Below are 24,769 nucleotides of genomic sequence, written 5' to 3'. Positions count from 1 at the left end.
TACTGGGGGATTGCATGTAATAAAAGCGTTTCATCTCCATTTGCTGTTTCATATCAAGTCTACAGCATAATGATATACTGAAAATCAATGGAAGATAACTCTCAAGAAGGATATCTAGTCATATGTCTGCCCTTTTAAACCAGGGTCTTAAGTCTTTATCACAAGGAACCAGTGTCTCCAATACTTTTCATGAGAAGTGTTTATGAAGGATCAACCTATACCGTTTCAACAGAATTTATGAAGGATCAACCTATACCGTTTTCAACAGAATAGTAATTTCTAAGACATGTGCAAGCTTTGGAGGTTGAACCTCAAAGTTCATTGTGCCCACATCCCTGGACTCTAGACAGGTTGTTTGCAGTCCCACTGGCTTAATTTCAAAGGTGTCAATGATTTTTGTATTGAATTATCTGGATAAAAGCTTAATACTAGTCTTGATAACTAGCATTTATTTGGTATTTACTATGTTCTATGTTCTTTTAAAAGTGCTTTTCTGTAATGTAGCATGTATTTTTCACAACAGTCTCTTTTATACACAGAGGGAAACTGAGGTATAGAGAGGTTTACTAGCTTGGCCATGGTCATAGAGTTAGCAATGGACAGAATGGGATTTCAAATGCTTGTAACCACCAAACATGGTCTTTGCATGTGTTTCCTAGAATTTGTTAGTCAATTATTTCCTTTCTACCTTTGATCTCCTTGCAGTCCAAGAGACTCTCAAGGAAATCTTGAGAAAGGAAGACCTCCTTCCTAGAGTCTTCTCCAGTATCACAACTCTTTCCTTCCTTCATCATTCATTCATTCCTTTCTTTATTTAAAAAGTAATAGACTGAGCACCTGTCATGTCTCAGGCAATAGCCACTACTTAGGAAGGAACTCTGTCAGCAGAAAAAGTATGGTCAAACTGGGCAAAAAAAATGTGGCGTTAATGACTTTAGTCAAAGTCACAACTAAGAGTTTTTGGTTTCTTTACCACTTGAAGTCACTGCAATTTTGTTTTCTTTTTTTAAAGCAATTTAGAGGTATGATTGACATGTAAAAAGCCATACATATTTAATGTATACAACTCCATGGCTTTGAAGATAAGTATATACTAATGAAACTATCACCACCTTCAAGGCTATAAAATTATCCATCACTTCCCACAGTTTTTTCTTCTTACTATTATTATTTTATGTGTGTAAATAGTAAGAACACATAACACAAGATCTACCTTCTTAGCAAATTTTAAGTTTAAGACAGGGAAGCCTGATATGCTGCAGTCCGTGGGGTTGCAGGGAGTCAGGCATGACTTAGCAAATAAACAACAACAAAAAGAGACTGTTATTTATAGGCCATGGGGTGTATAGTAGAACTACCATTTTCATTCTTGAGATGTTCTGAAATTTGTTTGCTTGTTTTTTATTACCTTCAATGTGAAAGTTGGTACCTATGATGTTTTGCTTCTGAAACAGAAAGGTATTATTTAGACATAAGGCAACTCCCTCTAACAGCTTCTCTCAAGAAGACAAATTTTGTTGTTTCTTGACTTAGAAATGGAATGAACTGTGCTCTTCATATTCTACATAGTACTAGATTGAAAAATAAGAGAGTAATGTGTCATGTTGTTGTTGTGTGGTCACTAAGTCTTGTCCACCTCTTGCAACCCCGTGGACTGCAGCCTGCCAGGCTCCACTGTTTTTCACTCTCTCCCAGAGTTTGTTCAAATTCATGTCCAGCTGAGTCAGTAATGCTAACTAACCATCTCATCCTCTGTGCACTCTTCTCTTTTTGCCTTCAATCTTTCCCAGCATCAGGGTCTCTTCCAGTGTCTTGGCTCTTCACATCAGGTGGCCAAAATATTGAAGCTTCAGCTTCAGCATCAGTCCTTCCAGTGAATTTTCATGGTTGATTTCCTTTAATCAACTGGTTTAGTCTCCTTGCAGTCCAATGGACATTCAAGTGTCTACTCCAGCACCACAATTCAAAAGCATCCATTCTTTGGCACTCAACCTTCTTTATGGTCCAAATCTCACATCTGTGCATGACTACTGGAAAAACCATAGGTTTGACTAGATGGGCTTTTGTTGGCACAGTGAAGTCTCTGCTTTTTAATACACTGTCTAGGTTTGTCATAGCTTTCTTTCCAAGGAGAAATTGTCTTTTTAATTTCATCGCTACAGTCACTGTCAGCAGTGATTTTGGAGACCCCAAAATAAAACCTGTCACTGTTTCCGCTTTTTCCCCTTCTGTTTGCCATGAAGTGATGGGACCAGATGTCATGATCTTAGTTTTTGAATATTGGGTTTCAAGCCAGATTTTTCACTCTCCTTTTTAATCCTCATCAAGAGGCTCTTTAGTTCCTCTTCACTTTCTCTCTATTAGGGTGGTATCATCTGCGTATCTAAAGTTATTGATATTTATCCCAGAGATCTTGATTCCAGCTTGTGATTCATCCAGCCTGGCACTTCACATGATGTTCAGCCTTGTCATACTTCTTTCCCAATTTGGAACCAGTCCATTGCTCCATGTCCGATTCTAACTGTTGCTTCTTAACCTGCATACAGGTTTCTCAGGAGGAAGTTAAGATGGTCTTGTATTTCCATGTCTTTAAGAATTTTCCACAGCTTGTTGTGATCCACACAAAGGCTTTAGCATAGTCAATGAAGCAAAAGTAGATGCTTTTCTGGAATTTCTTTTCTTTCTTTATGATCCAATGAATGGTGGCAATTTGATCTCTGGTTCCTCTGCCTTTTCAAAACCCAGCTTGTACTTGTGGAAGTTCTCGGTTCATGTACTGTTGAAGCCTGGCTTGAAGGACTTTGAACATTACTTTGCTAGTATGTGAAATGAGTGCAATTGTGTGGTGGTTTGAACATTCTTCAGCATTGCCTTTCTTTGGGGTTGGAATGAAAACTGACCTTTTCCAGTCCTGTGACCACTGCTGAGTTTTCCAAGTTTGCTGATATATTGAGTGCAACACTGTAATAGCATCATCTTTCAGGATTTGAATTAGCTCAGCTGGAATTCCATCACCTCCACTAGCTTTGTTCATAGTAATGCTTCCTATGGCCCACTTGACTTTGCACACCAAGATGTCTGGCTCTCGGTGAGTGACCACACCATTATGGTTATCCGGATCATGAAGACCTTTTTTGTATAGTTCTCTGTGTTTTTTTGCCACCTCTTAATCTCTTTGCTTCTATTAGGTCCTTGCCGTTTCTGTCCTTAAGCGTGCACATCCTTCCATGAAATGTTCCCTTGATCTCTCCAATTTTCTTGAAAAGATCTCTATTCTTTCCCATTCTGTTTTCTTCTGCTTCTTTGAATCATTCATTTAAGAAGGCCTTCTTACTTCTCCTTGCTCTTCTCTGGAACTCTGCATTCAGTTGGGTATATCTTTCCCTTTCTCCTTTGCTTTTCACTTCTCTTCTTTTCTCAGCTATTTGTAAGGCCTCCTCAGACAACCATTTTGCCATTTTGCATTTCTTTTTCTTGGGGATGGTCTTGATCACTGCCTCCTGACATGAACCTCCATCCATAGTTCTTCAGGCACTCTGTGTATCAGATCTAATCTCTTGAATCTATTTCTCACTTCCACTGTATAATAGTAAGGGATTTGATTTAGGTCATACCTGAATGGCCTGGTGGTTTCCCCTACTGTCTTCAATTTAAGTCTGAGTTTGGCAATAAGGAGTTCATGATCTGAGCCACAATCAACTCCCAGTCTTGTTTTTGCTGACTGTATAGAGCCTTCTCCATGTTTGGGTGCAAAGAATATAGTCAACCTGATTTCGGTATTGACCATCTGGTGGTGTCCATGTGCAGAGTCTTCTCATGTTGTTGTAAGAGGATGTTTGCTATGACTGGTGTGTTCTCTTGAGAAAACTCTATTAGCCTTTGCCTTGCTTCATTTTGTACACCAAGGCCAAACTTACCTGTTACTCCAGGTATCCTTTGACTTCCTACTTTTACATTCCAATCCCCCATGATGAAAAGGACATCTTTTTTTTGGTGTTAGTTCTAGAAGGTCTTGTAGGTCTTCATAAAACCATTCAACTTCAGCTTCTTTGGCATTAGTGGTTGGGGCAGTCTTGGATCTGTGATGTTGAATACTTTGCTTTGGAAATGAACCGAGATCATTCTGTCATTTTTAAGATTGCACCCAAGTACTGCATTTTGGACTCTTTTGTTCACTTTGAAGGCTACTCCATTTCATCTAAGGCATTCTTGCCCATAGTAGCAGATATAACAGCCATATGGATTAAATTCGCCCATCCCTGTCCATTTTAGTTCACTGATTCCTAAAATGGCGATGTTCACTCTTGCCAGCTCCTACTGGACCACTTCCAGTTTACCTTGATTCATGGACCTAACATTCCAGGTTCCTGTGCAATACTGTTCTCTACAGCCTCCGACTTGACTTTCACCATCAGACACATCCGCAACTCAGCGTCATTTCCTCTTTGACCCAGCCTCTTCATTCTTTCTGGAGCTATTAGTAATTGCCCTCTGCTTTTCCCCAGGAGTGTGTTGGATACCTTCTGACCTGTGGGGCTCATTTTCTGGCGTCATATCTTTTTGTCTTTTCATACTGTTCATGGAGTTCTCACGGCAAAAATGCTGGAGCGGTTTGCCATTCCCTCCCATGGTGTGTCATAGATAGTGATTGATTTGACCTTTGGCTCATTGTTCTATAAGAATTTGGATGTAGATAACTCTTCTGGACCGCTTGTATTTCTTTAACTACTGCTATTACAATGTCATGCTAGAGGTGTGCTGATATCTTGAAGTTCTCTTTAAATTTTTAGCTTTATATTCAAATTCTTAAAAATAATAATAAAAAAAAAAACCTCGAAGTCTAACTAATTCTGTCAAAGGATTTTCCAGGCACCAAGTTATTTTTCCATTATCATTTTCTTGAGATTCATTGTAGATATAATGATTTCCAAAATAGCTGTGACATAATCCTTAACCGTTTTGAATGTTAAGGCATAGTTTTTAAAAAAAAATGAACCTTCAACAATAATAGGTCTCTCTCCTCTTACGTAAGTAAAACCTAATTAGTAGTTCCAAGGCAATTGCCAAGCTGAATCTGGAAATGAAAGAAAATGATTCATTTTATAAAATTCTGAAAGAAAAATGACCCTGAGAGAGAGCATACAGAAAAAAAAAAATCACAGAAACCTTCCCAAAAGATGAATTATCTTGCTTCAACCAAAGTATTTATTAATTCTCTTCTTATGTCACTCCTATCCACCGATTCTTCCCTTCACAACTCTACATTTGCATCTTCTTTATCTTTCTCCTCTCCTAATCTCCTTCCCCAAAGGAAGTGTGAATAATTTAGATTCTGTGATCTACCAGCTGTACCACACTGTTTTTCTCTAAATAGATATTCTTTTTTCTAAAACAATGTGTGCCACTCCCTTCTCTCACTTCTTAGGAAAAAATAATTTGTATTTCTGTAAGTAAACTAACCTAATGTGAAACTCCATTAACTTCTTTAGACGTCTGTGGCTAGATCACCCTCATTCAGGAAGTTTTCCAGCATCTACCCTGCCATGAAAGCATGATCTCTTGGTGGTGGTGGGGAGATCCTTAGGAATAAACCTTTCAGTTTCTCAGCTGAAAAGTGAGTACTTTTTCCCCTAAGTGTTTCTTGTATCTCAGAACTGAAAGGTATCTATCTTACATGTTATCTTATTCCAACTCTCATTTGCTACATCAGAATACCACGGAAGCACAATCCTGTGAAACAGTCCCTCACCTCTGCCAGAACTCCCTAAGGACGGAGAACTGAATGAGCTATCTATAGTTCTCGGAGCTATCTATTAGATACTAGCCATAAATTTCCTTAAAATAAAATCAAAATGTGTTTCCTGATATTCTCTCCATTTATTAAATCTTCCTCCCTTGGAAACTCAATGATGAATGCTAATTCCTCCTCCACATTTGTTTGAAAAGTTATGCCTTGCCTGTTCTCCACGTCTCCATTTTTTAAGATGTTTTGTGTTTTTCCTGTCACTCTTGCAGTAAATTTTGCCGTACATACATTTATCCTCTGCAAAGATTACCCTTTTAACAAAACCTCTTTTGATTCTTTATAATATTATTCTTCCACTTATAAAAGGCAGGATTATTGCATCTGACCTTTATATTTATTTCCTGTCACCTTTGCAATAAGCCCCTTAGTGTTTTAAATAAAGTGACCTTAACGTCAGACCTCTCTGATGTTTCATGGCTAACCCAGATGCGTAGTATATATTCTCCTTATCAAAATAGCAACTTTTTAAATATCCCCTGCTACTTGGCATTTAGTATCATTCACTATAATTTTTTTTATTGTTTTTTTTAATGCCAGTGACATCTGATTTTAATGGATTGTACCAGTAGATTACTTTTGTAGCCTTGGACTGAATAGATTACCTGTTGGCCTTGAACTTTATGGAACAGATGGTCGGAGGTTAACAGTGTTGATAATTTTCCAATTCTTTCGTTTACTTAACACAGTGGTTTTTAATAAACCCTGCCACGGTGATACATAGAACCACATATGTGACAGAATGTGATCTTCATCTTTTTTTACACAATACCAGAAACCTTGAATCTGTTGTTGTTCAGTTGCTAAGTCATATCCAACTGTTTGCAACCCCATGGACTGCAGCACGCCAGGCTTCCCTGTCTATCACCAACTCCTGCAGTTTGCTCAAACTCATGTTCATTGAGTTGGAGATATGATCCAACCATCTCATCCTCTGTCATCCCCTTCTCCTGCCTTCAGTCTTGCCCAATATCTGGGTCTTTTCCAGTGAGTCGGCTCTTCACATCAGGTGGCCAGTGTATTGGAGCTCAATGTTGGAGCTAGTGGTAAAGAACCTGCTGCCAAAGTCAGAGGTATAAAAGACCCAGGTTTGATCCCTGGGTCGGGAAGATCCCCTGGAGTAGGAAATGGCAACCCACTCCACCATTCTTGCCTGGAGAATCCCATGGACAGAGGAGCCCAGTGGCTACAGTCCGTGGGGTCACCAAGAGTTGGACACAACTGAAGCAACTTAGCACACGTGACGTATACACATTCAGGTCATCTTATTGTCTTCTCTACAGCCCTGTTAATCGGTAAAGCCCCTTGTCCCCTCGTGGTTTGAAATTTATATTAGTCTCTTTTTTCTGTAAGATTTGCTTGACAGTTGAAGAAAAAACTGTCAGTAAGAGAACTTTTACATCTTTTACAGAAAGAAGGTCTGTTTCATTTGCTTAAAGGGAAGCTGCTAGACAAGAAGAAAGGTAAATGAGGCATTGAAATAACAAAGAAAAGCAATGGACTCAAAGATAAGATCACTAGATTGAAGTCCCAGGCAGCCAGCATTAACTCTACCTAATTGATCTTGGGCAAGTCACATCCATCTTTGGTTGCCTTAGATCAGTGTTACCCAAGTATGTTTTAAAATACTAGTCTCATGCCTGTGTCACATGAAAAGATCTGTAGGACTTCCCTGGTGATCCAGTGGTTAAGAATCTGCCTGCAAATGCAGGAGACACAAGCTTGAACCCTGGTCTGGGAAGATTCCACATGCCAACAGGCTACTAAGCATGGCTTCTAGGACACACAGGCTTCATAGCTGTGATGAAGCCCATTGCCCTAGAGCCCATACTCCACAACAAAAGAATCCACAGCAGTGAGAAGCCCTTGGACCACTGCTGGAGAGTAGCCGCTGCTTGCCGCAGCTAGAGAAAGCCCGCATGTGTCTATGAAGACCCAGCACAGCCATAAGTAAATACGTAAAATTTAATAAAAACATTAAAAAGAAAAGAATCTATAGTCAAATAAGTCAACTGGTATCTCACCTCACTTGTACATTCTCAACAAACTTGAGTGTGTTTCAGAGTCTGTGAAGTCTTCCAGTCAAGGAACTAATTTAACTTTGATTAGTACCATAGCTTTCAAATATATTCTATTATGAAACCTTTTTTTTTTAAGAAACACTTATGAGACACCTAGTTTTTAGTGGAGTCACTCTGGTATGTGCTATGTGTGAGCATCTCTTATTTTTATTGCAAAATCTACATTGTATGGTGAGGACATAAATAGATTTAGGGAGGATGAGTAGAAACAGTTTAATATTCTGAATGAGTATTAGTTGTGAGGACCCAGTACCACTTTGTTTCACCCAAATATCAATAAGAAACTCATCTTGAAGACCGTGCAGATATGTGGAAATTATCCAAATAATGAAAAGGACTTTAAAGCACTTGGTTTAGACCAACCTTAGATAAGAACTGAAAGCTATAACTGCCTCTGCAGAGAGCTCTTTCCTCCTACCAGGACACCATTTCCTCTTTAAGATCTTTCACCCCCAGGACCTCCTGACTCCAACACCTGAGAGGTGGATAGGGCAGTCATTGCTGCTACTCTTACTTTCCAGAAGAGAAAGTTGGACCTCAAAGATGCAAACAGATTTTCAATATTATATAATGAATACATTGCAAGATTAGATTCAGACCCAGATAACAATTTTCCAAAACCACAGTCCTTTCAGCAGTTTACTCAACCCCTCTGGTTCTCAATCTTTGTTATATGTTTGAATCTCATGGTAAGCTCTTGAATGCTATGCATGCCCAGGCCTCAGTCAACTCTGAATAATCAAACCAGAATCTCTGGGGTAGGAGCCATGCCTCATTTTTATTTTTTTTTTTAAGTTTTCTAAATGAGTATGTTAATAATGTGCTGCCAGGTTAAGAACCACAGTCCCGCCTTGACTTAATCCCATCCTACGCGGCTCTGCTGCTCCACTGCTGAGGGTAATTTCCAAGGTAACTAATGCTCATTCTATCTAGCTGGTTTAGCATCATTTAGCAATTTCCAGTAATGGGTTGAAAGACATTTAGAAATAGTTCACCCTTCAGACTGTGTCTCCTGTAGTTAGAGTACCTTCTGAAACACTAAGAAAAAAAAAAAATCTGGATAATTATTCTGTGTCCAACTCTTTTGCGATCGCATGGATTGTAGCCCACCAGGTTCCTCTGTCCATGGGGTTTCTCAGGCAAGGATACTGGAGTGGGTTGCCATTTCCTTCTCCAGGGGATCTTCCCAACCCAGGGATCGAGCCCATGGTTTCCTGCATGAGCAGGCAGGTTCTTTACCACTGAGCCACCAGGGAAGCATTATTTCTTGGACTCCCTTTTAATTTCTCTCAAGTGCATTAAAATTACAACATAATGCAAATACAATGGTATATTTTATTTAAGGGTTAAAGGGTTTAACATAAAGAGCTTTTATATAAAGGAGTAAAGCCTTCCATTATATTTTTTCTTTTGCTTATATTCAGTTTAATAACCCTGTTAATAAAACTTGCTCTAGTCATCATATATTGGTAGCTACTACAGAGGAGTAGTTTTAAAATTCTTTTTGTTAAAAGCACACCCCATCAGTAAAACACAAAAAGTTTCCTCTAGTATATATTTCTCTACTTTAAACTGCATTCATATGTTGTTATGGTAACGTATTATGCACATTTTAAACCATAAACACACAAAAGAAAAGGAAGTAGGAAATGGCACCCCACTTCAGTATTCTTGTCTGAAAAATCCCATGGACAGAGGAGCCTGGTGAGCTGCAGTCCTTGGGGTCGAAAGAGTCAGACATGACTTTACTGAACATGCACAAAACAATAGGTGAAGATCAATGTGATAAACATTAATAAAAATTTTAATATTTCTTCCTGCACCCAGCTGATTGCCCTGGAGTCCCTATCATGCTGTTCATTTGCTGACTGCTGCCATAGAGAAAGCTGGAGTCAATCAAAACATCATTGGCACTTGCTCTCTCTCTCTGTCTATGGAATGAAAGATTAAGAAATACATCAATGATTAATGAAGGAGGAAGAAATCCACACTGTTGAAGCTTTGATTATGTCCCTCATAAGCTGATGTGACCTGGCGCTCATGTTTTGTCCCAGTCTTTCATTCTTATGTCCCATGCCTGACACACAGTGAGTGTCCAATAAAATGACCTTCATTCTTTATCCTCCCCTCTCTGAGTCAGCCCACAAATGGAAAATAGAAGCACAATACAAATGCCTCATTCTTCCTTAAAATAGGAAATTTTTATTACTTTTCCTTTGATATGCCACATTAGTTTTTCAAACTTATTTAGTGGATATTTCAATATTTATTAGGTACCTCTGTTTACAGTATATCAGCTGAGGGAGTACAAAGATGAAAACAATCTGATCTTTGCCCTTGAGAAGGTCAGTCTTCAAGATGGATAGAGGCACTGCAGCAGTCAGTATTTTATAAGATCATTTTCTTAGAAAGAACCTTGAACAGGAAAAAACTATTTCCCACATTAGGATCAACAGAAGTATCATGTCTGATTATGAAGTTTGATTGTTACTCATATGCTGCTTTATATTATAGTGTCTTTTCAGGTTCATGGTATCATTTAATTCTCAAAAACACAAGTAAATCAATCAGTATTACCCTATTTTACACAGAAGAAAATTAATATTCAGTAAACATGTGTTGTTCAGTCCTGAGTCATGTCCAACTCCTTGCAACCCCATAGATTGCAGCACGCCAGGCTTCCCTGTCCTTCACCATCTCGCGGAGTTTGCTCAGATTCATGGCCATTGGGTCAGTGGTGCTGTCTGAACATCTGATCCTCTGCCGCCCTCTGCTCCTTTTGCCTTCAGTCTTTCCAGCATCAGACTCTTTTCCAGTGAGTCTGTTTTTTGCATCAGGTGGCCAGAGTATTAGAGCTTCAGCTTCAGTATCATTCCTTACAGTGAATATTCATGGTTGAGTTCCTTTAGGATTGACGGGTTTGATCTCCTTGCTGTCCAAAGGACTCTTCAGAATCTTTTCCAGTGCCACAATTCAAAAGCATCAATTCTTTGGCACTCAGTTCTCTTTATGGTCCAACTCTCACATCCATATATGACTAGAAGAAAATTAATACTCAGTAAATATGTTAACTACAGAATTCATAAAACTATAAACTGATAGCAGATCAGAGTCTACATTCAAAATTACTCTCATTATACCAGGTTGCCTTCATTTTTAAAAACACCTAGGTTTTAAATATGGCTATTATTTTTCATAAATCTAACTAGTCACTGGGTGTGATAAATCAACTTCCTTCTTTCCCATTCCCATTTTCTGTTACTCATCAGATCATATTATGTGTGTTTCATAAAGAGGCTACTGCACTTAATTTCTATTCTCCCTTATTTAAGGTTTTAGTTCTTGTTCATTTGAAAAATAGTTAATTTTTTTCTAACCATTACTAATGCATGCTCATTGCATAAGAAGGTATTATTCATAGTAACTATTATTAACATACCTTATGTATTCATTGTGATTTTTAAAACAAACTTTGTTTTAAATAAAATTAAATTTACAGTTAATTGCAATGAACTGCAAAGATTTCAGTCTTTGGTTTATGCAGGTTTGCATATCATTGACCTTGCTACAGTAGATTGGTCCCCTTTTTAATTGTTTTTGCAATATAATGATTATCTGCTTTGTCTTCTTTTTGAAAAGTTAACTTTTTAAGTGAGGTGAAAGTTGTTCAGTGGTGTCCAAGTCTTTGCAACCCCATGGACTGACTACACAGTCCATGAAACTCTGCAGGCCAGAATACTGGAGTGGGGAGCCTTTCCCTTCTCCAGGGGATCTTCCCAACCCAGGGATCGAACCCAGGTCTCCTGCATTGCAGGCAGATTCTTTGCCAACTGAGCTATCAGGGAAGCCTCAAAAAAAGTGAAAGTCACTCAGTCCTGTCTGACTGTTTGCAACCCAGGCCGGAATTCTCTAGGCCAGGATACTGGAGTGGGTTGCCATGCCCTTCTTCAGGGGATCTTCCCAACCCAGGGATTGAACCCGGGTCTCCTGCACTGCAGGCGGATTCTTTACCAGCTGAGCCTGGAATCTGTAATTTTTTTTTTACAGTGTTTCTAGATCTCACATTTCCTTGTTCTGTGTCTTAGTGCAACTTTTGTGTCGCTAATACTCCCAGTTCATCTCACCACGTTGCTATTCCTGAATGAATATGGAAAGGTCAGTGTCTCACCATCTGCACATAGCTCATTTCTCCTATCACACCCTCTCATGCCCCCACACCTCCCACCTTTGTACCATCACATGTGTATTTGCTAACACTTACTTGAATTCCCATAACACTTGCCATCTTCCGTTCTTACAAGTCTCCGGGCACCTCTTTCTTCAGCCTCCTTTGTCAGCATCATGCTCCCTCTTCCATTAGAGAGAATGAGTCATCTCACCTCCAATCTCTCTATCTTGGCCTCGGCCCTCTGTCCTATTGAAATACACAGCCAGGCTGCACACGTGTCCCTTCTATGTTGCACACCCCACAGAAACACTTCTTTCAAATGCACATGATTTTTTTTCTGAAACCGGGCCAGTTGCTCAGTGTTCACCATGATAGGCAGATACTTGATGCAAAAAAAAAAAAAAAAAAAGAAAAGGAAAAAAACAATGAAAAACAATGAAAAGAGCACCCAGCCAATCAGTATAATGTCCCTTCTCTCTATGTACAATCAGCTCCAGCTGTAGGCCCTTTATCTTGAGAGTTCAGAGGATAATGCACACATATAATTAACCCAAATAAACCCACTTTCGTGAAAAACATTTTGAAGACTTCAGCACAAAAGAGCACTTTTTGGGTCCAGATCCTGTACTATTCTGAATTTTTTAAAAGACCGCACAGAAGCCTCATCAACAGTACTCTAATTAAACTCATCAGTTCGCAGATGTTTACAGGAAAATGCTCAGCGGAAATTTTCACCAAGAATTCCTGTTTCCTGAGAAGAGAGATGGATGATGACAATAGTAGTAGTAATAGGAGCTAACAATAATGAGTACTTTAATGAGCCTGCCACTTTACATGGGTCAGTATATTTAAATCAGTAACCCATTTGAGGCAGTGATTATTCTCATACCTATTTGACAGATGTCCAAACTGAGGCTAGGTAGGTTAAATACATTTCCCAAAGTCAACTAGGTAGTGTCAGGACCATGACAAGTCCTGGTTTGTGTGACTCAAAAGCATATGCTCTTAACCACTACATTCTTTTGCCAGGATCACACATCTCTCCCACGATGGAAATCAGTGTAGATTTTCCAACACTTCATAGTCACCAAATAGAATCTGACTGAACTACTACTGTTTTAAATTACCGGCATTTCCCCCCAGTATGCTCTCTTTCCTCACTCCTCACTTCCAACCTCTCCTCGGCTTCTGTTTTCTGCTCTGAGGATTATTTCCTGGTGGTCTGAGAGTCTGTTAAGGGAGTCATTCTCAGAAAACACACTTAAAGATAACATCTTCTAGCTTGTTTCAAGGTTCAACGTAAAGATGGGAGAAGTGCCATGTAATAAGTGCTGGCCACATCTCCTTTTCACTGATAATCTAATGAGCTGTGTGCTTCTATATCCTGGGGAGAGAGACAGTGAGCCCTGTCAGAAACAGAGCTTTTGTGCCACTTGTAATCTAATCCGGTTGGTTTCTGGCCTTTAGGGTCTTTATCCATTGGCTTGTCATCCTCTCTGTTTATGGCAATAAATTCTTCCCCTCTTCTCTTTCTCCAATATAGATGTTTCTGGGGTATGTGGTCACAGTACTCAGAGCTACCTTAGCAACCATCTTTTAAGATAAGACACTTCTCTACATTTTAAACCACTCTATATGAGCATTATTTGTAAATATTCATTATCTAGGTACAAGTGGTAGTCCTTAAAAAAAAGTGTTTTGTCAAACATATAAAAAGGTTTTGAAGAAACAGATATATCAAGCAACTTTCCATTTTATTTATTTTTTACTTTGTCAGTGTGTTTGGCTGACGCAACATGTTGTCATCGCTGGATTCAGCAAGAAGAGTAGTGATTGCTCAAGCTTTTATAACACTTAGGCATTCACATCACTTCTGTATGCAAACTTAGAAAGAGATTCTGTTCTCCTAAAGGAAGACAGAATAGATAATGTAAGTCCGAGGAACCAGCACTCAAGGGCTGTCTCGTTTTCATCTTTTCAGCAGGACTGTAATCCAACTGATAATTTTGCCACTTGGGGGCTGTGTGACCTCTCTGTTGTGGTGTTAACCTCTTCAGATATTAGTTTTTCCCAAAATAGGTCTGATTATTAACGTCTACCTCATGGAGCGATACTGGAGTGGGTAGCCATTCCCTTCTCCAGTGTATCGTTCAGACTCAGGGATCAAACCCAGGTCTCCTGCATTGCAGACAGATTCTTTACCATCTGAGCCACCAGGGAAGCCCCATGGAGCTATAACCTGGATAAATTATGTAACTTATGTCAAAATATATACATAGTATTTCCAAAACATATGACATATAGGTGTTAGTTAAATGTTAGCACTTATTGTTATTACTATCGTTTTTGCTATTTCTCTGTCTAAAGGCTGCCATCATCAACTGTGTTTCCCTTGTCTGTAGTCCCACAACATTCCCACTCTGCATGGGTCTAGTTTTCTACCCATTCATTTCATAAATAGCTATGTTCTAGTAGAATGTGAGTCTTGTGGGGGCGGGGACTGTGTCCATCTGAAAGAAGCAATAGGGCTGAGTGGTTAAGAGTCTCTGGAACTAAACCATCTGGCTTTGATTTCTGCCTCTACTACGATTAGGTCAATGACTTTGGGCAAGTTTTTTTAACCTCTTGGAGACAAGCTTTTCTCATCTGTAAGATGAAAATAACTATAATGGCTAGTTCATAGGCTATTGAGAGATTTGATTGTGTTAATATATATAAAATGATTTTGAACAATGCCTGACATGAAATAAGGCTTTGTAAGTGTCTGCTGTGATTATGAGTATCATTCTTATTGTTTTATCACTATATCTCTAACACATAGAACAGTGACTAACACGTAATAGGTATGTAACAAACATTTGATCGATGAATGAACAAGTGCTAGACATTGGAAGTACAAAAAGAGTTAAGAGAATGTTACTTCTCTAGAAGAGAACAGTGGAGACATTCACAACTTAATGGAGAGCTCAGGGTCAGCAGTCAGGTTCAGTTCCATTCTGTTCCAGGGTCCCTGCCCTGGCTACACCACCAAGGATTAAGTGGCACATGGAATTTATGCAACAACATGAAGCAAAAATAAAAAGCAATGCTACAAGGTGTTAAATGACTGAAGGGTTGATTAGATACTACAGAGACTATGTAGAAATCCAAGCTATTTTATTTATTTACATTTGTATTACATTGATTTGAATTCCACATCATTTCAGCAGAAGCCAGCTAAAGAATTGCTACATATAAAAAAACATAGGAGTCAAGTAAGGATAACATAGGTATTTAAAATATTGCCTCAATATTTGAAAACCATCTAAGAGGAGGTGCCTCAGAGACCCACTGTAAGCCACTGCCATGAAGGAATAATTGCTCTGGTATCACAGGCTTTTCTCTCCAATAGAAAGAAGTGGCTTTAAAGCTGATGGCAACAAGGTACTCTTGAATTGTTCGTTTGAAAAGCTCTATGTTCCAACATTAGCGCTCTTTCCTTAGAAAACAGACTCATGTTAAATGACATTTTGATGGGAACAATTTTTAAAGTGAGGAAAGCCAAGCCTGGTGAAGCCGTGGGAAGACGGGACTCTGATATATCTGCAGGATAAGAGGAAACTGGCTGGTGTTTCCACAGGGTACTTTGGAAATAGGTACCAGAGGCCTTGGGATTCCCTGGTGGCTCAGACAATAAAGTATCTGCCTGTCATGCAAGAGACCTGGGTTCGATCCCTCGGTTGGAAAGAGACCCTGGAGGAGGGCATGGCAGGCAACCCACTCCAGTATTCTTGCCTGGAGAATCTCCATGGACGAAGGAGTCTGGTGGGCTACAGTCCATGGGGTTGCAAAGAGTCAGACATAACTGAGCAGCTAAGCATGGACCAGAGGCTTTATCATATTCATTTAGTTTGGTACAGTGTTCATTTGTATGATTTATCCTGAAGACGTCATCAGAGTGGTGCACAAATATAGAAAAGTTTATTGCAACACCATTTGAAATAAACTAAATGTGCTTTAGAGATTAGTTAAATCATTATGTTAAGGCACAGTGATTTTTAGGAAACAAAACTCATCTTGCTGAAATACATTCATGATAGAGGCAAATGGTCGCTTGAAGTTGAAAAGCACATTCCAAAACAATGTGTGTAATATGGTCACAATCATTCAAAGATATATATCCATATAGGGAGATTATGGATAATTTTTATTTTCATCTGTTTTCATTTTCTTCCATGAATGTATATTGCTTTTGTAATCACAGTCACTATAGCATAAGAAAGACATTTGACCTCTTTGTTCTGTTTTTCATAAGAGTATTCTGATTTCTAATATAATATATTGCTTCCTCATAGGAAAAGGCAGAAACAGCCTTGTTTTTTAGCATCAACAACTGTACCTTATCTGCTTTGGCTAATGCCATTAATCCATCTGTTCTGTCATAGTATAAGATACTGGACTGTAATAATTATGATTTATTCTTTGCTTAAGCTCATAATTTTGTATATCTTCTTGCCTGGATAGTTCTGGCTAATCACCTGCATAGATTTGGCTCTAACAATGAATTTTTCCCACTTTCAGGTAAACAACTACAGTTTAGAAGAAGTAACACATGAGGAGGCGGTAGCAATATTGAAGAACACATCAGATGTAGTTTATCTAAAAGTTGGCAAACCCACCACCATTTATATGACTGATCCTTATGGTCCACCTGATATTACGCACTGTAAGTACCAAGCTTAGAGCCATCTTTGAACAGCAGGCCAGGTTTTCAAAACTAGAAGTCTATAAAACTTGGCAAGATCTTCTTCACTCTTGTTTAGCTTGTAGAAGTCCTGCAGAGGGATCTTGTACTTCACTTGCCTTGGGGGCCTTACCTGATGAGTTGGCAGGTTCACCATTGCAGAAAGGCTTCGTAATGTATGTTATGGACAGTGTGATTACAACAACATAGGAGCAACACATTTTTTTTAAGCTGAAATATAGTTTACATACAATGTTGTATTAATTTCAGCTGTACAGAAAAATGATTCCATTATTCATATATATATGTATATACATTCACTTTCATATTCTTTTCCATTGTGGTTTATCACAAAATATTGAATATAATTCCCTGTGCTATACAGTGGAAACTTGTTGCTTGTCCATCCTATATTTAATAGTTTGCATCTGCTAATCCCAGACTGCCAATCTATCCTTCCCTAACCCCCACCTCCCCTTGGCACCATAAGTCTCTTCTCTGTGTCTGTGAGTCTGTTTTTATTTCAACCATAGGTTCATATTTTCCATTCCACATATAAATGATATCATGTGGTATATTTCTTTCTTTTTCTGATTTAACTTCACTTAGTATGGTAATCTCTAGGTGCATCCTTGTTGCAAATGGCATTATTTCATTCTTTTTCATGGCTGAGTAGTATTCCAAGGGGCACCATTTTTATTTATTTATTTTTTTTTTTCCCAGTGGGTTTTGTCATACATTGATATGAATCAGCCATGGATTTACATAAATTTTTAAAAAATTTTTATTGGTGTAAACATTTATTGGAGCTTAATTGCAGCTTCACAATGTTGCATTCGTTTCTGGTGCACAGCAAAGCAAATCAGCTGTATGTACACATATATCCACTCTTTTTCAGATTCCCTTCCCGTTTAGGTCACCACAGAGCATTGCGTAGAGTTTCCTATGTGATACAGCAAGTTTTCATTAGGTTTCATAGGTTATTCATTTTTAAAGATTTTAAATTTACTTATTTTTTAATTGAACGATACTTGCTTAACAGAATTGTGTTGGTTTCTCCCAAACATCAACATGAATCAGCCATAGGTGTAGCTGTGTCCCCTCCCTCCCACCTCCCACCCCATGCCACCTCTCTAGGTTGTTAGAGCCCCAGTTTGAATTCCCTAAGTCAAATAACAAATTCCCATTGGCTCTCTGTTTTGCATATGTTAATATAAACGTCCATGTTACTCTCTCCATCCACCTCACCCTCTCCTTCCTTCCCCCCATCTCCAGGTCCATAAGTCAGTTCTCTATGTCTGTGTCTCCACTGCTGCCCAGGGCCAACACATTTTTAAAGGCTATTTCTCAAGCCCCTAAAGCACAATAGCTCTCATGCCATAATAGTCTCTCTTCCTAGTTCAAATCTATATAGTAACAGAGTGGAAAAGGAGGAGACTGGCCAAATAACCTGGGGATAGCACTATTCTTCCTGGGGAAGAGGATCTTGCCCTCAAATGGTGAAACCATGCTCTTTCATCACCATCCTTATAGTTCTAACCTTATCAGAATTTGGTATATTGGCAAGGAAGCCAGATAAAATCTTCAGTCACTGAGACAGTGGCGATGGGCTGGAGGTGGGGGCTTCTTGAGCAACAACTAACAATGAGATGCTATGCCCGGGCCTCACAAAGTCCGTTTCTACACAAGCCCCATGGCTTCCCCTCTTCCTAATAGGCCAGCAAGAAGATTCTCTGGGGACTAGATTTAGAAGCAGTTCATTTTTCTGATGTGAGTTAAAGGGACAGTTTTGGCAGCATCAGTAAAAGTGCGCATTCTGAAATCTTGAGCAATCACTTGTGAGATTGAGGACTCAGAGTGTCTTCAGGCCCCGACATTAATTAGCGCTATGCTCTTAAGCAAATCATTTAACCTCTTTTAGATATGGATGTTTCTCTTGAGGGAAATTTAAATGTTGAATGATTTTGTTACCTGCCCATTACATTGGCTATTGGTTTTCTTAATGATTGTAAAATGACTTGCCTTGGAATATGTCTTTTTGTCAAGCAAGCAATAAGGCGAGATCAGCCTTACCTTAGGATATTAAACAGTTTTAACTTCCAGGGTTTTTCAAGCCAGATAATGAAAAATCAGTCTTGAGGCTCTGTGAGCTTCTTCTTCACGAGCATATAGGGCATTTCTTCTTTTCTGTCTGAAGAAAAAAGGAGAAAACAAAATTTGCTATTCAATTCAAGAAATATATAGAGTAATTTGAATATATGCAAAATACTGTATAAGGTAATATGTGGGACCCAAAGGAGATACAGTCCTGGCCCTCATTGAAAGGAAGGTTAATTCAGGTATACAAGTAACAGCAGTATTTGACAAACTTAGAGGGGATGTACATGCCATGAGAGAGGTAAAAAGAAATGTGCTTTGGGCACTCAGAGGAAAAGCATATCCCCTGTCTTTGGATGATCAGAAAAATCTTTATGCAGAAGGTAGCATTTGAATTGTATTTTGAAAAAATGGATAAGATTTCAGTATCACAGATGGGAGAGGAGACAGAAGTTTTAGGTAGCTGGTAAAGTGGAGCAAAAATACAGATATTAGGAAGAACAGGCTTTATTTGGGGACCACAGGAGATGTGTAAGAGGGGGATATCAAAATGAGTCAGCCTTCCAAGAATGATAAAAGGGAGAGTTTATATTCAGTACAATAGTATCTATGGAAAGTGTATAAGCAAGAGAATGTCATGATCAGACTGGCATTTCTCAATATATAAAATGGATCTGGGGAGAGAGTAGGGGCAGGAGACCCAGTTAGGAGCTTTTTAGTCACCCAAAAGGGGGACGAATTAGGGTGGAGGAACAGAAAAGAAAGGCCAGAGTTCTAAGGTTTTCTGGGATGGGAGAATAATGTATTTAGGGATTAAAGTCTTATACAGTAACTTGCTCCAAGAGTTTTCTGCTTTTGATGGTTTGATATTAGCTATGTGAAAAGAATATGAGCCCTGCAATTAGAAAGCTAACATTTTTATTTCAATAGAAGATTAATCATTGTTCTGAAAAATGTGAATGTGGGATCTCTCCTCCTGTTTTTCTCTTCACCTAATTATATGAACTGGGCTTACAGATAAAACTGTTATTACATCTTTCCAATCCTAAAGGTCACCATGTGCTTGTACATATTAAGAATAAACAAACAGCAACTCCCATCTCTTGAAGGATCACAGAATTCTTAGCATGTATCACAGCCTTTCTATTATTAACAGGACTGTGGCATGACACATTGAATCACCCACATAACAGATTTCTTTTTTGTTTTTTTTCCTACTCCTTAGCTTATTCTCCACCGATGGAAAACCATCTTCTCTCTGGCAACAATGGCACTTTAGAATATAAAACCTCCCTGCCGCCCATCTCTCCAGGAAGGTACTCACCAATTCCAAAGCACATGCTTGTTGAAGACGATTATACCAGGTCAGATATGTTTGTTGGATAATTGGGTTTGCGATCTTTACTAGGCAAGAACTGCATTTTCCTAACATGGCAGCTGTTGCTTCTCAGCTCTATTCAAGCTTATTGTAGTCTCACCTGAAGTGGAAACCTGCCAAGACTTACAAGCGTATGTCATTGTCCTCTGTTGGAAGCAAAACCACAGGTTCTTCATGGAGAAATTGTAATAAACACACATCCATCACTTTGCAATTTATTAGGACTTTTTGATACCTAACATCATTTGAGGTTTACAGCTATACTGTAAGATACGTATTATTACTCAAAGAGAGAAAGTGGTGCTGAGGTTCAAAAAGAAGGAAGTAGCATACCAGCGTTACGTATCTGGTTAGTAGAAGAGTCAGAACTGAGAGGCTGTTTATTTGTTTGTTTGTTTGCTTTTTCTCTAAATTCCATGTTGTTGCCACCATTGGCCACACACAATTCAATGAACTTGGGGAGTCAGTCAATCCTCCCTTGAGTGCAGTAACTGCAGGTAGAAAGGAAAGGAGTGAAATTAACTCCACATGGTTTGAATTTAATATATCTCATTCATCTCAAAGGGGAACAAGGCAGGATTTTAGGGCAGAGCAACAGAACCACATGGCTTACCCCACAAAAAATAAAACTAAATTTAGCTGGCATGCCTCTGAAAAAGTTAGATCTGATGCTTTAGAAAAGACCAACTCAGTTCACTTCATGGTCCAGTCAGGATTCAAGAAATTTTGGATGATGAACAAATGAATGAATGAAATGCATATATGAATAATAGGAAATGTACATTTTTTCTTTTTTACCTTTAAGTGTTTTTGTTCCAAAGTAATGTATGCTCATTGCATTTGGTGAGGTAATGCAAAGATGTTCAAGAAACAAAAAGCTCTCTCAAACCGGCTGAGCTTCCCAGTGTGGTGTTGAACCTTTCATCCCTTGTCTGATGTCAGACAAACATGTGCAAAGCATACTCAGGTGTAGGTGGAGTCTGACATTGTTTTTAATAAAATAAGTGTGTATTTTACACATGGTTCTGCAACTTGCTTTTTTTTCTTTGAGAAATACTTTTACCCAAAATGAGTTTGCCTATAGAAATATACACTTTTTTCCCCTGAAAGTGTGTGTGTGTAAAAGCGATAGAGCTGGATCCTATAGTTTTGTATCCTGACTGTCTACTGAAGTCATTTGTCAGCCTTTAAAAAAACTGGGGGGACTTCCTGCTGCTTAACTTTCCTCTCTGGCGCCTGTGTGTGCTTTGGGCTTTTCATTCCTTTTCAATGATTAAGCATTTTCCATTTATTTTGCAATTTCAGGTTTGCTGAAGTAGCTTGTTACATCTTTAGCCAAGGAATGGAATGTTTAGATGCTGCAAATGTACATCTGTGGTTTAAATCAAATATAAACCTCTTCCTATGCTGAAACGCCTAATCTCTATGTTCTTAATTAAAATGAGGGCTGCCGCAAAGATAATCCTCAGGGTTCTTTAAAGACTGTGTAAATACAGGCACCTTTATTCACCAGAGCAATAATCTATTTGCTCTCATCCTATTGCTAATATTTGATAGGATTTTAATTTGAAAATGCCATTTATCTTACTAGGCCCCATAGTGAATTAAAATTTATTAAACCCCATTCATAATCCAGGCCCTTTGCTTGCTCATTTACTTAAACTATCCTTTTAATCCTCTCCAAAAATGTTATCCCCATTTTAGAGATGCAGAAATTGAAGCTCAAAGAGGTTAGGGAACTTGCTTGGGGTCATACAGCTTTTAAGTAGGAAAACTGGGTGCCTTGCCAGCTTTAAAGTTCTGGCTAGGAGGAAACATGTTACCTTTCTCCTTATTTTAAAAATGAAAAGCAAATTGTGTAAAACTGTTTTCATCACAGAAATATGTGGCTTGAAAGAGACCTGAGATGCGGTCAAGAATCCACCTGCAATGCAGGAGACCAGGATTCAATCCCTGGGTCAGGAAGATCCCCTGGAGAAGGGAATGGCAACCCACTCCAGTATCCTTGCCTGGAGAATCCCATGGACAGAGGAGCCTGGCAGGCTGCAATTTATTGGGTCACAAAGACTTGGATACGACTGAGTGACTTACACATGCATACACACACACACACACACTCATAATACTCAATCTATCAGTTCACATGGAACATTTTAGATGGTATGAGAGAAAGAGATTTCATTTTTTTCTACAGTGATATACCCTACCTAGTATGTTACTTCCTGCCTGCCTCCTCCCTTGTTCTCTGGCAGGACAATCACATAGCTTACATAAAATCTTCCGAATGGCTGGTGCCTGCAAACTTCTGAAATAAATTGTATCACTTCACACACACACACCCTCACACACCTCCCCACGTCCTCACCACGGCTGTGTGTTCTCACAGGTGCTCTGTGATGGAAGGCATTGCCACAGGTCTCAGAGGTAAATATTTTCTCAGAGGCGTATTCACTACCTTATTCATGAATATTCACTGACGACTTCCCACTAGACAGTGAGCACTGCAGTAGGGATGCAAAAAGAAATAAGAAACAACATCTCTAAGAACTATCAGATTGGGACGAAAATATATATGAGACCAGTGGATCCCCCAGTACCTATTCCCTGATCATGCAGACCCCACCTCTGTGAAGTTTTCCATAAAGCCTGTATTCATTTTTTTATCATCCTGAGATTTTTGTCAAAATTCCCTTCCTTTGTGGTAATCAGTGGCAGTTACTTGTCCTTACCTAGAAAAGGAAACGTTGGCGACGTGGTGTCAGTCCTCATTTTTTAAATGTAAAAGTTCTATAGAATCCCAAAGTGTGGGAACTACTAACAGAAACAAACAAAATTAGATCAGTTCAATGAAGTGCCCTTGCATGGCCCTAGCAGAGTTCTCCAGCACGTGAGCTGGCACCTAGTTAATATTTATAAATGAGTTTTTTGAGTTGTCCGTGAATGCCACACGGGAACAGCCTGTGACATCAAATAAAGTTTTAAAGACAAGATAGCTTGTGTTTGAGTTTGAAAAAATGTATAGACTCTCTTTGTTAGAGAGGCAAAAGATGAGGAAGGGCATTCATGGTAGGGATAGTGCACACATACTCAAGGAAGAATGTAAAATAGAATAAAATGAATATATCTGTTATAGTTTGAATACAAGACTCTGAAGGAAAACTACCTACCTTTAAATTATCTTTATGGTTCTATCCTTTCATTGGCAACCTAGTCGCAAGATTAGAAATATATAGAATAGTAGAAACAAAAAAATTACTACTACGCACCATTAAGTGCTTTAATATACTTTATCACCCCTATGAAGTGAAGTGAAGTCGCTCAGTTGTGTCTGACTCTTTGCGACCCCGTGGACTGTAGCCCACCAGGCTCCTCCATCCAAGGGATTCTCCAGGCAAGAATACTGGAGTGGGTTGCCATTTCCTTCTCCAGGGGATCTTCCCGACCCAGGGATTGAACCCAGGTCTCCCGCATTGTGGGCAGACGCCGGCAGACACTTCAACCTCTGAGCCACCAGGGAAGCCCAATCACCCCTATATTCTGTATGTGATATCCTAGTCTTGATTTTTGCAGGTAACAAAGAATGAGTTTAAGTAATTCTCTCATGCCATACAGCGAACAAATAGCAGAATCAAATTTGAGTTCATGTCTGTGTTCAAAGTACTCATTCCCATGCCCCCACCCACTATCTCATACAGTTTCTTTCAATGGAAAAATGTTGAGTAAAGAGGATTATGCTTCTGTTAGGAGAATGGTCCTACCACTTACCACCTAGATAACCCTGAACAAGTCTTTTAATGTCCTGAGTCTTGATTTTCTCATCTGTAAATTTGTTAACATTATTACACACCTTAGGCACTATAGTGGCTTACATTTGCAGCCTACTTTTTATTTTCCTAAAATAGTAAATCAAGAGAATTAATATTTAATGGTGTGACTTGGGCTGATAGGAAAAGTGTTCTGTGAAATGGGAACCTTCCAACTACCTATATAATTATATCAAATTGACAGTCTTTTGTTCCAGATGTTCATAATATCTTACTCTATCTGTTGTGAGTATTTTCAATCTTGCTAATTTATATTCACTTTTGTTGGAGAAGTATAATAAGGCTTATAAAAAGAATTTTGATTAGAAGTATACTACAAAGACGTACCTGGATTTTTTTTTTAAGCCTCTTTTACTGTTTCAAGATATGTGTACCTGACTAAGCTGGGAAATTTTGTTTTTCCAATGATGTAGAGAAAGGAAGCCTAAACAAAAAGGCCTTGGATAAAATTCTCTTAGTAGAAACCCTGCTGAGTCCCTTATAAATCAAAATTATTGTTATGTAAATACTCTAGTCTTTGATTTTTGGAAAACAAAACTATTACAATGATGCTGAGATGGTTTCTTGGCTCATAAAATTATAGACTATCAGAGTTGGAAGGGCCATAAATGAAGATAGAGTCTAATCTTTCTCCATTTGGTGGGCAAGAAACACAAAGTCTAGCAAAATTTGTCGGCTATCCATAAGTCCCACAA

The 24,769-nt window shown here is 38.8% G+C and overlaps 1 protein-coding gene across 17 annotated transcripts in view; it reads left to right on the top strand.

Moving 5' to 3' along the window:
• The window catches only part of DLG2 (discs large MAGUK scaffold protein 2), a 2,226,746-nt gene that overhangs the window by 1,613,924 nt on the left and 588,053 nt on the right, over positions 1-24,769 (top strand). For all 17 annotated transcript variants that reach the window (XM_061119788.1, XM_061119779.1, XM_061119776.1 and 14 more), the window contains 2 exons: positions 16,613-16,757; positions 20,098-20,236. In XM_061119788.1, the coding sequence (XP_060975771.1) occupies positions 16,613-16,757; positions 20,098-20,236 (284 nt within the window). The remainder of the gene's footprint in view (positions 1-16,612; positions 16,758-20,097; positions 20,237-24,769) is intronic.

Source organism: Dama dama, chromosome 2 (assembly GCF_033118175.1).
Source record: "Dama dama isolate Ldn47 chromosome 2, ASM3311817v1, whole genome shotgun sequence".
Lineage (NCBI taxonomy): Eukaryota > Metazoa > Chordata > Mammalia > Artiodactyla > Cervidae > Dama > Dama dama.
The sequence above is the reverse complement of the archived record's forward strand: the minus strand, read 5'-3'. Positions and strand labels throughout refer to the sequence as shown.